The sequence below is a fragment of the Motacilla alba genome, chromosome 19, assembly GCF_015832195.1.
Source record: "Motacilla alba alba isolate MOTALB_02 chromosome 19, Motacilla_alba_V1.0_pri, whole genome shotgun sequence".
Taxonomy (NCBI): Eukaryota; Metazoa; Chordata; class Aves; order Passeriformes; family Motacillidae; genus Motacilla; species Motacilla alba.
This window is the reverse complement of record NC_052034.1, coordinates 5839392-5855799: the sequence shown is the minus strand read 5'-3', so window position 1 is coordinate 5855799 and position 16408 is coordinate 5839392. Positions and strand designations below refer to the sequence as shown.

Sequence of the window (16408 nt, the reverse complement as noted above, 5' to 3'; positions counted from 1 at the left end):
TGGCTAGAACATTAAATAAAATCCTTACATAACAGACAATCCAAGCCTGTCAATTCCTGCAGATTTACTGCTCTGCCCCTGGGTTTCAAGCCAGCCTTCCTGGCTCCTGGCCACAGTGCCCTGTTCCCAGACAATGCAGGGGCTCCCAGGAAGCACAGGGTGCCCACAGAGCTCTCAAGCTCTGTGGATTTGCAGAACAAATGAACACACAGAAAGGTTTAAAGGCAAAAATGTCATGTCAGCACAGACAGATACCCTGCAAAGCACTGCACCATTGCACAGGAGTTGGGAGAGTGACTGTAACCTGCATGAAATTCAGCCACTTGAGGGGAAAAAGCACCAAACTCCAGCTCTTGGGATGAACAGCTCTGCACCCAGCAATCTGCTCTCCCACATGTTTTATTTCTCCCCCATTAGTGACTGCTATGGCTACTTTACCCTGTGGAGCTGGAGATCCCAAGTAGTTTTGTAAAGTGGGGTTAGTCACCATTTTATAGAAAAAGAAAATTGAGCAGAGAAGAACAAGATCTGCCCATGGTGGCAAACAAGGGCACAACCTGTTCCCTAGAAAAAAAGCTCTCCAGAAGTCCTACAGCAAGTCTGCTCTGCTTATAAGCAATGCTCCTGTACCAAAGGTCCTTTTTCTCCTCTTTTTAATTGTTAACACGTGCTCAGCATCTGTGCATGCATGTTACATTTAATGCCAATTACAGAACTCACTGTGGAGATAAAATAAGATTTACTCACTAAAGAAATTAACCTAGCAAGCAGCTGGAGTCTCACTTGTCATGGACATAAATATCTGGCAGTGCTGAGGACAATTCAAATGAACAATATTAATTTGGTGTTTGTGCAGCTTTACACCATTCAGTCTCGATTTTAATGCCTGGAAGAAAAAGAAAAGCCCACAGTTTAAGGAATGGAAATAAAATGACATTTTCCATGGAAGTTAATGCTGCTGTTGGTCTTTCTGGGTCAGTCCCACTGGGACTTTCACTACAAGAACATCCCTCTGAAGAGACAGCCCCTCCAAAGACAAGGGGGCAGAAGAGGGGATCAGCAGATGACACTGAGTAGGTGTGACAAACTGGCTGAGGTGCTGCCAGCAGCCTCTTGCAGACCTCCAGCTGCCTTTGAGGCACTCACAGGACTGAGGCGATGTCACCTCACCATCACAGTGTGTCAGTCTGCCCAACAAAGCAGGGGAAGAAATGTATTTAAAAAAAAACAACCTTAAGGAGTAACAAAAAAGGGAAATTTCAAAGCAGAACAATTCAGGTATTGCTGGCCCCCAGGTGTCTTTGATCCCTGGATAAAGGTGAAGATCTCAGCCCTTCTTCAAGGGGCACACTGGGATGTGTCTCAGCTCCTTCCCACCCACAGAAATCAGGCCTGTGGGATCTGCAGTTTGAGAGTGATTTTGGCATGGCACAAATGTGGTTTAATATTAGCCTGAGATGCAAATGCCAATCCTCTTGGCAAACCCTGCAGCCCAGGGCACTTCCCAGCAATTTGGGTAATACCAGGTTAGGGTTAACCCAGCTGGAGACTTGTTAAACACATGCCCACAGCAACAAACAAACACCCAGATCACATTCACTCACTAATTAAGCTTATTATCCTAGGCTCATTTAGGTTGCAAAAGACCTCCACAGCATTCCACCAGCACTGCCAAGGCCACCACTAAACCATGTCCCCAAGTGCCACATCTACACGATTTTTAAGTGACCCCAGCACTGCCCTAATGCCCATTCCAGTGCCTGAAAACCCTTTTGGTGAAGACAGATTTCCCAATATTCAATTTAAACCTCCCTTGGCTCAAGTAGAGGCCATTCCCTCTTATCCTGTCACTTGTTACCTGAGAAAAGAGACTGACCAAGAGAAGGAAAAGCTGGAGCTTTGATGCAACAGCCCTCCACTAGAAAGCATCCACCTTCAAAAACCACACCAGGATTCAGATTTTTTTTAGTGCTTCCCCATCTACTCAGCTGAGAGAGCACTGGCCATGCAGCCCCAGGCACAGCTACTCCCCATCCAGACAGGATCATTTTGTCAGATCACACTCCATAACCCCACGGATGAGCTTAAGGCTTGAGAAAAATATTAAGTAAAAGCCTGCTACCATTTCAACTAACAGCTCCACTGTCAGAGCAGGTCACTAAATTAAGCCCATTAACGCCAGCTGTGAGACAGCTCTTCTCCCAAAACCAAGTTTTACTTCTACTGTGTCCATTTATTTGTGTGACACTAATGAGGAACAAAGGGTTACTGTGAGAGGCCTGGGAGGCAGCAGAGAGGAATTTATGTGCAAACCATGCTGTGGTACCCCAGGCAGCACCCCCTTCATTCCTTAATTCCCAGGTTTTAGAGGCACAGCTGGCAGGGCAGGGAAAGGCTGCAGAGCTCACTGCTCTGCTCTCACTGCCTGCTTTCCCAGCAAGTCCAGCCTGACCATTTTGCTCATTCCCAGCAAGAGCAGTGTCCCTGCTAACCAAACACCTGTGGTTAGAGTGCAGAGCCTACAGCACCTCTGCCCTCTGAGAGGGCCAGTGCCATTAAGGGTTAAATTGTTCCCAGCTCATTAGGTCGTGAAGCACTGGAGCTGGAAATGTGTTTAACATTTGCTTCAGTAAGATTATGGTGGTTTAAAAAAATATGTATTTGACTAATAAGGATTTGTTGAATTGGAGGATTGGTTCATCCAGCTGCCTCCTACCTCTGTTATTCAGAGCCTGACTCAGAACTGAAAGTGCCCCTGAACCAAGCAGAGATAACCCAGCCCAACCCATCACAAACCCAACCTCAAGCAAGACAAACCCACTCCAAGTCTGAGAAACACCCAACTACGTCCCCTGGAGCAGTCTTGCTTGATTTACATGGTGCAAATACACCTGTGGGGGAGCCAGCAGGGAGCTGGGCATGTGTGTGCTGTGCTCCCAGGCTGACCCTTACAGCCAGCACTCCTCACTGCCTCAAAGCACAGCACTGACCTCTGCCCTGCTGCTGGCTCCCTGCTAAGTGATTTTCTCACTGCAGCTCACGCCCAGCTCCCTCCCCAGAGCAGAGGGGAAGTGTGATTGCTCCCACTGGAGCCTGATCCTGCTAGTGCCAGGGCAGGTGCCTGGTGAGCAGCTCTGGCACAGGGAGGAGTGCACAGAGAGCTCCCTCTTGACCTCACTGCAATTAAAATGTCACTGATATTAAACCACGGCATGCTCTGGAGAATACACAAACGGGAAGACACAGGGTTACAGCCTGAGAGCTTCAGCACTGAAATTCAGGAGGGCTGGGAACTGGGTGGAATAAATGCCTTCTTGAAAGGGAGCCTGATTCAAATAGAAAGCAGTGAAACACTTTCACATCCTTAAAGCAACTTTTTGGTTTTCTTCTACAGACAGAAAAAGCACAGAACAAATAGATCCACTGACCATGGGGATTCTACAGCATGCAGCAACATTCACAGTAGAGCAGGAAAAGCCTGCTGAAAGTTGGTACAATAACTCTGCTTAAATCCTCCTGGAGTTTCAGGACGCAGCACTGGGAGCTCAGTTCACTGAGCATTAAAAGCACAAATGATCAAGGCTTTGCAGAGATAAGCACAGCTCCAATTATCTCCCATCAGCTAACGAGGATGTGCTCCTTACCAAGCTGTCCAGGCCTCCTCCCAGCAGGTCCACAGCACCCATCTGCATGGTGGTCACTTGGGGCACATTCACAGGTGGCCCCAGGTCCAGGTTGAGAAGGTCCCCCAGGAGGTCACCCTGGGATGGAATGACCTGTGGCTGCTCCAGGTTTGTGGTGGTGGTGGTGCCCACAGGGCTGTCACCAGCATCAGTGCTGTGGGGAGAGAACAAGAAGCAGAAAAGACAAATATCAGTCACCTCTGGTCTCCAGTTCAGGCTCCCAGCATGGGGAAACACAGCAAGAGGTGGCTCTTGCTGAAGCCAGGCACAAGGTGGTGCCAGCAGCTGCTGTGGCCACTGTCCTGCACCAGGCAGGGCTATGGCAGGGGCTCTTCACCACTTTGAGCACACAGATTTTCCCTGCGTTGGATGTGGTTTTCAGCCCAGCAAAGGGAATCTTGCAAGGGGTGAACCCTGCCCACCCTGAGAATCAGAGAACCCCTCCAAAACAGAGAGCTGTGGGCATCGCATGGGCTACAGAACTAAAAAGAAGCATTTCCTACTTAGAATAAACCTACAGAGATGATTTTCAGCCCATTGGGCCTGAGAATGACATGAAAACACAGGGAAAAATAAATAATCCAGATTTTCTCAGAGATCTAACACTGATAAAACCCTTGAGCCCTTACTCTAACCAGTGCAAACTCTAGCACTTCCCTCAGATCTAGATTAATCACCTTCTCCTGACCAGCAGCAAGGTCCATCAGTCTTTCCTAATTGAAAAACTCAATCTAAAATTGATTCCTCCCTTCTATCAATAATTTCCTTTCCTCTGAGTTAGCAGGCATGCTAATTACTAGTCTAGAAACACTCATTATATAGCTTCCAAAATTTATCATCATATGCAGTCTGGCTACCTTTTATGTCTTTTATATCCACTTGTCGCAGAATTTGATAACAAGGAGAGGGTAAAAAATAACTGTAGCTCCTGGAGAACTCACTACAATGTATTTATTCTTTAAATCCAGAGATGATCATATTTTAGATAATTAAAATCTATTTTATATCCTGTTTCCAGCAGGAACTGATAAAATGATTTTTAGCTCACGTTACTGCAGCCAGTACAAGTGCCCACAATTGCTCTGGGAATTACTGTCCTGACAAGGTGTTTAACACTGGGGCTGTTCTGCAAGCACTGCAGCTTCTGATTCTGAGCAGCCAAAATTCTCTTATCCTCATTCAGCTATTGAGGGGAAAGATTCAGTACAGAGTATAAGCTGCTCCCAACGCCAGTGCCAGGAGGAAAAGATGGAGCATAAGGAATGCAGAATGAATTAGTTACCAGGCAGCAGCAGGAAGGCTTGAAAGCTTCTTTGCACTAAAAGCTTCAGAGCCCCAATAGCACTAATATTAGCTGTCCTTTCTGCTGCTGCCTTCAGCAGGGAGAGTGCTGAGTGTGCTGAAGTGCTCACTGAAGCATTCCTGAGGAGAGGTGGTGACTGTGATCCACTCCCACCCCCAGGCTGGGAACAGGAACAGCCTCTCTGAGAGAGGCACATCACAAACCACAGCTCCTTCCCAGGATATAATCCCTCCAACACTCCACCCCTTCAACACTTACTCATCCTTCTCCTGATGGAGACACAGAAGTCCCTCTGAGTCTTGTGTAACTGCTGCTGCCCCAAAGCCCAACAAGAATAAGGACAAAGCTCAGTTGGTTTGTTTGAAAAAAAGCAAAAGCCCAGACTTCCAATTGTAAAGAATCTCTTTAAGGAGATTCCTATAAACAACTTTGCATTTTCTTTGAAAGGAAAGCAATTCATAAAGAATATATGGGTTTAAAAGGGCAAAAAGACTTGATACAAGCTGTCCCCTTTACAGTCTTGGGTTTGGCCATGGGAATTGGAGATTTGGCCCTGTGAGTTCAGCCTCCAGCAGTTCCCAGATGTTGCAGTCACAAGGGATGCACAGCCTGAACCAGAATCAAAAATCTTCTGCAGCCACCTGTGAAACAGGGAAATAGAGACTCCTGCCCAAGTCTAATCAGACTGGCTTCTCCCAGGAGCCCTGTTAACATCTTCCCAAATTTCCCAGCTGAATTATGGCAGAGCAGGGGTGGTGGGAGCCACCACAGGAGGAAACACTGCCAAGCTCAGATTTCTCCCCACCCTCAGGATACATCTGCAGCTCTGTGACACTTGGGCTTGCTGGAGAGGCAGGAACATTTCACCATCTGTGAGCTGTTCAATGGGTCTTCCCATCAGCTGAGAGCTGCAAGAAACCTGCCCTACAGTGCTCTGAATGGAAAATTAATGAATCAAAATGCCATGGAGGGTGTTCTGCCAACCAGAACTGCTCCTGGGTTTACACCCAGGGAAGCACCCCTCAAGGCAGTGCTGTCTCGACCCTCTTAAACCACATTCAGTGTGGACATCTCCCCATTCCCATCAGTCTCTACCACAAGGATCAGCCTCCAGAATGGTCACTGAAGTGCAGAAAATCACCTCATCTCACTGTTTGGACTTATATTTCACTGGGCATGCTTAACTTGCCTTAAACTGATGCAGAAAACCCCAATATTGGGGTCTCTTGAGGTGAGCTCCCATAAGAGAAGCCTGGTGTGCCATTAACTAACCCCACCCATTTTTAAATTTATCACTGCATCAGCACAATCAGTGTGCAGCACGCTCTGCTGAGCATCCCTCAAACCTTCCCCCAGCTTGCACTGCTGACTGAGGCCTGGGGGTTTGTTCTCTGAGGTTTTCTGAAGCAATGGTTCTGCCAAAATCAGAAAATATTTAAGGTCAGCAGACTGAGCATGAGCAACGAGAGTCCAGCACAGAGATGCTACATGCAAGAAGATAATAAACTGCTCCTTCAAAAAGCTGAATTCTCTGAGCTAAATCCCCTAAAATGCTATTTGCTGTAGTGACCTGGAACAACAGTGTACAGGAAGGCTGGTAACACCAAAAACCAGCTCATTTTGAGACAAAGCTTTGATTAGGAGAGGTAGGAAAGTAGCCACTGCTTTTCCTGCCCAACTGGTACATTTGTACTTGCTGATTCTAGGTCAGTGCAGCCAGACTTGATTTCAGGCAGGGAGAAAACAACTCAGCTTCCCAAAGCCAGCCACCACAGAAATAGCTTTAGTTGCTAAGAATAGCAGAGAAGTGGTGTCAGAAAATAGAAAAGAAGCAGCATCACACACTGATTTATCAGTGCAACAGCAAAAAATAGCACTCCAAATGTCACTTTGGGAATATTATTAAGAGGTAAGCCTGGCTACTCTGCCTCTTGCTGCAAAATACACTCATTTTTGTAATTAATACCATTAGTGCAAACAGCAAACTGTTCACCTGAATGAGGGACCACAGGAACAGGCCCAGCAGCACCACGGCCCCAGCTGGGACTGAGGCACTGCCTGCTCTTGCAGAACTAATCTGCTGCCAGAACTGTGATCCCAGGGAGGCACTGAAGCACCAGGCAGTGAGCCAAAGCATTTCCCCCACCTCACAAAGGTCAGACAGACCATGGCAGTCTACCCATCTTTTTTTGAGCCCTAACAGTGATGGGGCTGAGGTGGCTTTTGCACTTCCCTTGCTTTACAGGCACCAAGTGGGAAAGGGAGTTTTATCAATCCTTCTCATGCTGCAGCAGTGAAAGATCCCTGTAATTCCTGTTCCAGGAAAGTGATGCTGCATTCCAGGAGACAGGCTCATAAAGCTGAGCTGTTGCTGAAGCAAAGCTCCTACAAAATCTTCTTCTGAAAGATGCCTGCTCTCACTCTAGTCCTCCTTGCACCAGTCATCCAAAGCTTCTGCTTTTCTACTCAAATTCATGTCAAGAGCATCTATAATTAATGTCTTCTCAAAAAATATCCCAGCTTCTCCTCACACAGGAACTTTGATATTTACTGTTTCTTCTGACCCAGGAACTTTGACACTCCATAGCCAAGATTACATTCTGCAATGAAACTACTTGCAAACTATCAACAAAATCCCTCTAGGATCTTCTAAAAGATCTTGGCATCTTTTGGACTGTTTGCTAGAAAGAAACAACCAAGCCATGATCCCCAGGCTGCCTGAGCTCACCTCCCATGGTGGATTGGCAGGTGCTTGCGGTGGATGCCGTGGCTGCCCTCCACGAAAGCGTTGGGTGGTTTGTGGTACACAGAAGCCAGAGACCCAATGTGGCAGATCAGCTCATCCAGCAGGGTTGGCTCAATCAGATCAGTCTCCTCAGAAATCAGTGGCTTTTCTGAGAGCACCACTTCCTTGGCAGTCACCGGATCCGTGGAAAGAAGGCGCCAGTAGATGTAGCCACGATCCCGCAGGTCTGGGTTGTCAGAATCCTGAGACAGAGCAATGCATCACCCACAGGTCTCAAGTCAACTAATGCCTGTAATCACTTTATTCTTCTGGATTAAAAACCCCCAACCAGCCAGCAGCCACAGCCACCAAATTCAAAATGATGTTACAAACTGCTTGTTGAGATGAACATCTTAAAATTAAAAATGAGAACCAAAGTATTAATGCCTGGCTTCCTGCTCAGCCGGTCAGGGAGGAGAAATCCCAGGATTTACACCCCACAACTCCTTCCAAACTTTCCTGCCACTAAGTGTTAGGAGAAATCCAGAGAAAAGAGCACGTGTGGCAAAGACTGGTGCACGCTAAGAGCAGACACACAACACTGCATAATGATCCAAGATTCCTGGAAACATGACTTACCCAAGGCACTGCTGGACAAAAAAGATGCTGCAGAGCCACATCTTAATAAGCCATATTCTTTATGGCAAAAGAGATCTTAATTTATCCTGCCTTTTAGTTATCTAATGAAGTATGGAGAGATGCTAATGATACACACTTAGGGTACTTCATCAGTTCTCCAGCTGTCAATAATACCCTTGTTTTATTGCAGATACTTTTGCCTCTGCATGAAGTGCTAATTATTTCTCTCGTCTTTGAGCAGCTCTGCCCAGAGCAGCAAAGTGAGTGGGGATGGTTTGCTGATAATATTCTAGGGAGAGGGAGGTGCTGTGGTTTTATGTTGTAGTGAACTGTTCACAGAAACAAGAGCTCAGATTTTTAATCTTCATATCAGCAGAATAGCAGGAGAAACGCTAGAGGTTTTTTTCCCCCTGATAAAATTCCAGCAAAATATTGTACACCTCACTAGCCTTTCTCTTGGCATTTCTTTTTCTCTTCTGTGCTCTCATTGCTGCCCTGTTAGAATCTGCATCTGCCATCTGCCTCAAGACATTCTCAAACCTCTTCTTGGAATGAGACTGAGCTCAGCTCATTTTGCTTGTAAGGACCTAAATTAATCTCTCTGTTGTCTCACACATTATCTCTGCAGAGCTGGTTTTGTTTGATGGTGGAATTGTGGACTCTTCACACTTTAACAATCCCTCCTAGACTCTGCACTCAGGATCAGGCAGGGTTTCTGCAAGGGCACACATGAAAGGCTACACTCTCCTACTTGCAGGCACTACAGATTCAAGGCTGACTGTTTTCTTCTCACAGCCAAACACCACACTGGAAACTGGTAAACCTACTGAAACAAGAGGCTCAAGTCTCTCCCAGTTTCTCTCCCAATTGTCCCCTCTCCAGGGTCTGCATGCACACCTGTGGAGCAACACAATGAAGCCTGGCTAGCTCAGCTCCCCACCCATGCATCAGCAATGGGGATGCAGAGGTCTGAGACCTCAATTCCTGCGTTGCTGCCAGCCCCAGCTGCTCCACTGGTATTTTTACCAGAGCTGGCTGGATGAAGCTGCCTCCTGCTACAACCACACCTGCAGTCTGCTGTGCAGACAAGCCCTGAGACACTCAAAGTGCAACAATACCTGAGCTGGGGGAAGAAACACACGTGTAATTACTCTCCCACTCAAGTGAAAAACACCACCTCTACCTAGAAATCAGACCTTGAAGCATAAGGTTTTTCAATGTTTTACAGCCAGTTATCCTACGTTGACTTATTATTCATATAAAATACAAAAAGCCAGACTGAATCAACATTTATGACAAACAGAGAAACAAACCCAGACGCCTGTTATATTCTGAAGGTGCCATTAAATGTTTTGTGAGTCAGCACAGTGGGTTTTAGCACTTGGTACCTTTCTTCTGTTGGCTCAGGAAAATGATACAGCCTGCCCTTGGCCCACTCCTCTCTGAAGAGCAGCTCAGACCCTGCCTAACAGTAGGTTTTGAAGCAAGAAAAGGTCATGGGTTTGTTGCTGCTGACCAATGCAACCCCCAAAGGAATGAATAAAAGTTTTAAGTGCAGCAAATCCACAGCCATTATTTCTTGCAGCAAAGAGGATCAAAAAGGCCAGCTGATGATTGACTCCAGGTTTTCTGCTCAGAAACAATCACAGCCCATTCAGCTGGCAGACTATTTTTATCACTTGACACAGCAGGTCTGGAGAGGAGCTGTTTTTTTGGGCACTTTACCCCAGTCATTGCAGCCAAGGAGTGTAGGAAGATCAGCTGAGCTCTCCCCCACCCCTGCCACCAGGACATCACCTCTGTCCTCTAGAACTACAGCAGTTGTGTCTGCCAGCTCAAACCCAGCCTTGCCTGCAGTGATCTGAGCTCATAACTCAGCATCTCATGCATAATGAATCCATGATCTTAACCCACTGCTACAGCCTCCAGCAAAGCTGCCACATTGGCTGACAGCATGCAAGTACAAAGGCAAAAACCCCAAAACTCAGTTCTTTGTTTTTCATAGCACTGCTTAAACTTCGCTGTTCTCAGAACAAAGTCTTTGCCAGGCTCTTTGCCTCTGTTATAGCTCCAGATGTTTCACTGCAAGCTACCTTCAAGGAGAAAGAATTTTGGTTTCTTGATAATTCTACACTGTCCCTAATTTTCCATTTAGTGAGTGAATGGGGAAGGAATTCAGATAAAGTAAGAGCTAAGAAGGAGAAAGCAGATTCCAGATGGTGACAGGCACAGAGCAGCTTTTAAATAGAATCCCTTTGGGAGAGAAGGAACACCCTTGAATCTGATCCACTGCAAAGCTCCCTAGCCTGACAGATGGGAGACATCACACAGCAGGCCAGCAGAGTGTCTGCAGGGATCTGGGTCACTGGATACCTTGGCTTACCTGTGTGGCCAGGCTGAGGACCTGCTGGACCAGCTCCTGTGTCTCAGAAGGCTTTTTCAAGAACAGCTTCACTATTGCAGTCAGGAGGGTGAGCTGCACCTAAGAGAGAGGGACACAGGAGGGATTAGAAATTCCTTTACTGATATGAAGCATGGCTCCTGTTTCCTCACAGCATTACACCATTCTTTGCCAGTGAAACCCAGAATAATGAGATTCAAACCCTTGCCTGTTGCAAAACACTTTCACAGAGAAGTCCCTGAGCAGCAGGCTGAGGTTTGTGTCATAGCCCATCACTGTCTAAGTTCTGGTCCCCAGTACAGCCATGCCCCCAAGAAATATGCAACCTCTGGAATCCCTTCTTGTCCTTCCAAGATAGGAATTTTTGGAGACACAGACAACAAAGCAAAACTGCAGATTCCCAAGAGTTTTATTTTAGCCCAATATTGAAGCTTTTATTGACAGGTGTTGTCTGACCACTGCAATAACATTTCGTGTCCATCCCATAAATACACTGCATGAAACACTACAGATAAAATGCACACTGCAAATTTTACCTGAGTGCTTTCATCATGGAAACCCTCCAGGAAACTCTCCAGCAGCTCATCTGCATTGTCAATTCTTTCAGCATATTCACCCACTATCCAGATCATGGCAGCTCTGGCATCTGGCTCATCCAGGGAATCCAGGTTCTCACACAGAGTGGCAATGATGCTCTCATACCTGGTTTGTCAGAGTACAGGTGGATTACTGGGGTGAACTGGACTTGTTTCACTCCATTTCTGCCCACATCATTCTGCAGAGAATTCTGCTCTGAAGTCATGTCTTGTGTTTCTACACAACAAGCAGCATTTTCATTCAACTATTTTTTCCCTCCCAAAGCTGAGCACTGAGCTCTCACAGGGTTACTGCAGTTTAATCCATCAGCAAGACCACCCAGATGTGGAGTTCAAGATAAAGGTGCCTTCTGCTCTGTCTGCTAATGGGAATATTTGATCCAGCAGTTCAAACCAGAATCAGATCCTGCAGCCTTGCTGGAGGCTCCAGCCTGGTAACTCTAAACTGGGTATTGCACTCCCCCCCAAGGCTTTATTGTAAACCAGACAATATCCCACACTAATTTAGCTTCTCTATTCCCATGTGTGGGTAGCTCCACAAGCAGGGAATTTCTGAGACTGACAGCAGAAATTGCCAGGGAAGAGTGCAGATGTCCCATATTATTTTTTAGGTGATCATGAAGTCTCTGCTGAAAAACATTGCTGCAGTTCTGTGGCTGAGGAGACAAAATCTTACTGCAGAACCAAGAGAAGCTGAGTTCTGCCCAAGCCAGAAGGAACACTTGGTGGGAAAAGCCAGCAGTGCTTTGCTCAGCACAACCTGACTGGATCTCAGACCCTGGGAGCTGTGAACTTTCACAGCCCTGTATGAGGAGACTTGCTCACTTCATGGATTTCTAGAGGGGATTAAAACCAGAATAGCCTGATGCTGTAAAATTTGGCCAAATTTTCCTTCTGGCATCCCCTGCAAGAGCTTTACTGGCTTTTGATCCAGCCTTCAGTACAGAGTGGTGGGGAAGGAAAACCATTCAATTCAAATTTATAACAAGCCAGGCTGACACCTCACCTAGAGCCTCCTACCAAACTAGGAGTGGGATCCCTGCTTCCACCTTTGCTTCAGAGCCCTGCTGAGCTGAGATCTGCTCTATTCTGATCACGGCAGCCAAGTGCTTCCAGAAAACCCTGAGGTTTCCACCTACTTGTTGGGGTACTTGCGGAAGATGTCCCTGATGACCACGATGGCCTCCTGCACCACGTAGTTGACCTTGGTCTGGATGAGGTCCAGCAGTGTGCTCACACAGCGCTCTGCAGATTGCTGGAGACAGCAGAAAAACACAATTTAAAAAGCTGAAGAAACACTCCAGCTCCCACAGCACTCGCTGAGGAACATGGTATGTGCATGAGAAAAGGCCCAGAGGACAAGAGCTACAAACTCTGTCCAGAAATGAACGACAGGGTAACAAAAGGTTGTTACAGTGGGGACACCAGCTGGCTCCAGCTCCTCTAGAAAGTAAGAGAAGCAACTGTGCCAGTAGAAAGTTGGGTCACCGCACGAGAGAGCTTGGGAACATCACCTACACTGCTATTTGTACCACTCTGGGGCTGGTACAAGCCACTGAATGAGCTCTCTGATTCCCATGCCAGACAATCAGAGCTGGGAAAGCTCTGATAGGGACTGCAGGAAAGTTTCTAGCAAAGCCAGAAGGCAGAGAAAACAGTGTTGTCAAAACCAGCAGCAAAAAGCAGCTCCCAGCAGCAACACGTTCAGCATTTTTGGGGTGAGGTCACTAACAACATGTGAAATGCACAGCTAAAAATAGAAATTCAGCTGCTCCTAATGCAGCTTTCAATTAATTAGTTCAATTCACAGGCACTGCAAGATAACAAGGACTGGACACTGTCATGCTCCAGGAACCAGGAGTGGAGTTAGAGGCAGATAATTCAGGGAGGTCTATTCCCAAACAGCACAGTGAGACAGGACATCACAGGAGCAACCAACTCCAGCAGCAGATCTCAAATAAGGGCAGTGATTTGGTTATTAGCAGAGCACACATGAAGCCTCATTACACAGCTGGTGATTAATGTGAGAAGCAGACTGCTCCCAACACTGCCTTTGGAACACTCATAAAGAATTCAGGCTGGAGACAAACACTGTGGGGCACAAACAACAGCAATGTAGGTGGATTTTTCAATTCCAGTGAGTTAACAGTTCCCTCAACTTACTGAGCACTTAAAGGCTGGGCAGGAGGAGGAGGAGTGAAATGGCATTTTAGTCACAGGAATCAGTTCTTTGAGAATGGGCAAAAATCTCAAGGACAAACTTCAGGAATTTGGGTCAGAGACTAAAACCTTCTGGCAGCTTCCTGCCCTCCTGAGTATCTCACACAGGGCCTGTCAGCACAAACAGGCTGACACGAGGATCAGCCAAGGGAGGATCACCACAAACCAGCACTTGCTCTGTCTTTGCAAACTGGCAGTAAGTCATAAAACTCTCCCCTGAAATTCACACCAAACAGAAAAAAAAAATGCAATACAATTGGTGTCAGAGAGGCATCACATGAAAATGGGTGATTGCTGTAATATTCTTTTATGACACCTCTCCCTCCTTAGCTCAGCTTTATGGGTACTGTGGCACTACAGGGGCACTGAATGGCAACCTGACCATGTCCTGCTCTGATCCCTTCTGCTCCAGAAGGGATTTGAGGCTGTGACCTGGAAGACACTTCCAGTTCATGGGGACTGACCATGAACCTGGCTCCACACACTGACCTGGCTCACACTGGGAGCCCTGCTCAAAGTCCTTGCAAGAGAGATGCTTCAGAGCATCAAATTTCCCCTCTTCATCTCAGTAACTTTCATCTGATAATTTAACAAGAGATCTGATGGGGTAAATCTGTGCCACATCCATTCTACAGAATCTACAGCACCAGTCACTGCTGGCAACAAGCACTACAGCCCTGTCAGAGCCTACAACTAACAGAGCTTTAAGAGCTGTACAATTCAAGGAAAAGCAAATTAAAGTTTAGTTTTCTTTTCTTTAGCTGCTTTGAAGCATATTTTTTTTTTCCAGGAAAAGCACAACATCCACTTTGAAATACACAGCAATGATTTTTAGCCAAAGAGTCCCTTGGAAAGTGAGCAGTGGTGGGCACATGCCCAGAAAAGCAGTCCTTCTAATAAAACCCATCTCAGCTCACCCCATCCCTTGTAAACACACTGCTTTTTGAAGGGGGACATCCTTGGGGACAGCAGAGCTCTGCAAACTGATGAAAGAGTGCCCCAACTCAAACAGCTTTCAGGTTGGAGTGAGGAAGGACAAGCAACCAATGTCAAAATTGCTTTGTTTTTCTGCAGAAACCAAATGAAAGCCCACAAGATTATTGAAGTAGCACATATCACACTCAGCCATAAGCCTCAATGATTTCTAAGAACCAGGCTGCTGGCAGAATCTCTCTTGGAAACGAGACAAATATCCCTGTAAGATGGCTCCTTCTGCTTCTCCTTTGCTCCAGAGGAATCCCTATCTTTACTGCATCCACTTCATTTCCTTTTCCCACAGGAGCGGTGCTTGTTTTCCTAAAAACCAAAGCATGGCATGATGGTTTCTTGTGATGCTGCCACTGGAGCAAACCAATTCACAAGGCAGACAAGTGTAGCTACACCACAGTTTGCTGTAGATAAACCCAAGCTCACTCTGAGCTCATCTAGCAATAATCAGCAATATCCACGCAAAATGATGATGTTCTGACATCCCCCAAAACAATGTGACTGCTCAAACCTGAGCAAAATCTTGCTACTCAGTGTGGGTGTTGGTTCCATATCCCAAACCAGCACCAGGAGCAAAGGGAACACCACATTTGCTTTGTGGGGCACCTCTCAGCAGACAGATTTATTTCTGTCTCACTCTCCTAGGAGTGACAATTAGACAAAAGATAGGATCCCTAAAGGCAGAGCTGAGGTGCTCTGTGAATCCTCATTCATCAACAGCTCCCACTGGCTGCGTCCTCTGTCAAAAATCAGATTTCTGAGCTTTGGGAACTTGGACACTGATGGCTGTGAGGATGCTCTCCCATTAGTCATAACTCACAGTGTAAACAGCCCCTAGTAAACACAGATGCACTGGGGACAGGGATTAACCTAGGCATGAGGAACAACTGTCATGAGTTGTTCTATGTATCTCTTTAAATCTGGTCCTTGTCAGAGCAGGAAAGAGACCTCACCCTTAGCAGCAGCATCTTCAATGGAGCAGTGCCAAAAATCAAGGTTAAAATTACTAGTGGAGAGGAACAATTACAATTAGAGGGTCGTTGGGCCATTATTACTAGTCCTTTGCTTATCAAATGTGACTGTTGTGGTATCAGGGATGGGGTAAATGTGGGGGATGAGGGCAGGAAGGGTTAAAAACTTCTAAAAACACCTTGATGCTGCAGGAATACACCAACCTCCGTGTGCAACTAGGACAGGCACAGGGCCAAATCCTAGTGAGAAAGTCCCTGCTGAGAACTAAAACAAATTCCCACCCTGCCAGCACAGTACTGCTACAAAAAGCACTGTCACCAGCTCCTTTTAAACTTCTCTGTAGCCCTTTTCCATGCTCAGGGGGGTTTTCTACTGTCACTGCTGTGGCTCCATCCAGACAGGCTCATGCCTGGATACAGCATGGAAGGAGTTCTCTGGTATTTTGAAGAACAGACATGAAATAGAAGCAGCAGCCCCTGCTTCATGGAGCCATGCTTCAAAGCAAGCCCCTGGCAGTGACAAACCTTTGAGAGCTGAAGGAAGGAAGAGAGAGATGCACAACAGGGCAGTTGATTCTCTCCAGAGGACAGAAGTTGGTGTCCTCTGTGCACAGGCTTGCAGTAGTTTAGCTGAAACAAGAGAATCCTGTGCACTGACACCACACTAAGCCAGGCATGATTAGGTTATTATTTAAATCTGCTGTCAGGCAATGCTCATGGGAACACACTTGAGCAAAAGCTAAATGAGCTCAGCTGAAATTAGAGCACTTTATGTGACATTTTGCACTCAGTCATCAGTTTACTGAAAAGTACCAACACCACAGCACAAATCTTCCCCCTCTTCACAGGATTTCTGAGCTCCTGACAGCATTTCAGATTCACT

The 16408-nt window shown here is 46.6% G+C and overlaps 1 protein-coding gene across 5 annotated transcripts in view; it reads right to left on the bottom strand.

Annotated features, from left to right (window-relative positions):
- Nucleotides 1-16408, bottom strand: part of AP2B1 (adaptor related protein complex 2 subunit beta 1) — a 78563-nt gene that overhangs the window by 32977 nt on the left and 29178 nt on the right. For all 5 annotated transcript variants that reach the window (XM_038157641.1, XM_038157646.1, XM_038157642.1 and 2 more), the window contains exons 10-14: nt 12487-12602; nt 11288-11453; nt 10734-10832; nt 7715-7974; nt 3645-3837 (exon numbers count right to left, since the gene is read on the bottom strand). In XM_038157641.1, coding sequence (XP_038013569.1) covers nt 3645-3837; nt 7715-7974; nt 10734-10832; nt 11288-11453; nt 12487-12602 — 834 coding nt within the window. The remainder of the gene's footprint in view (nt 1-3644; nt 3838-7714; nt 7975-10733; nt 10833-11287; nt 11454-12486; nt 12603-16408) is intronic.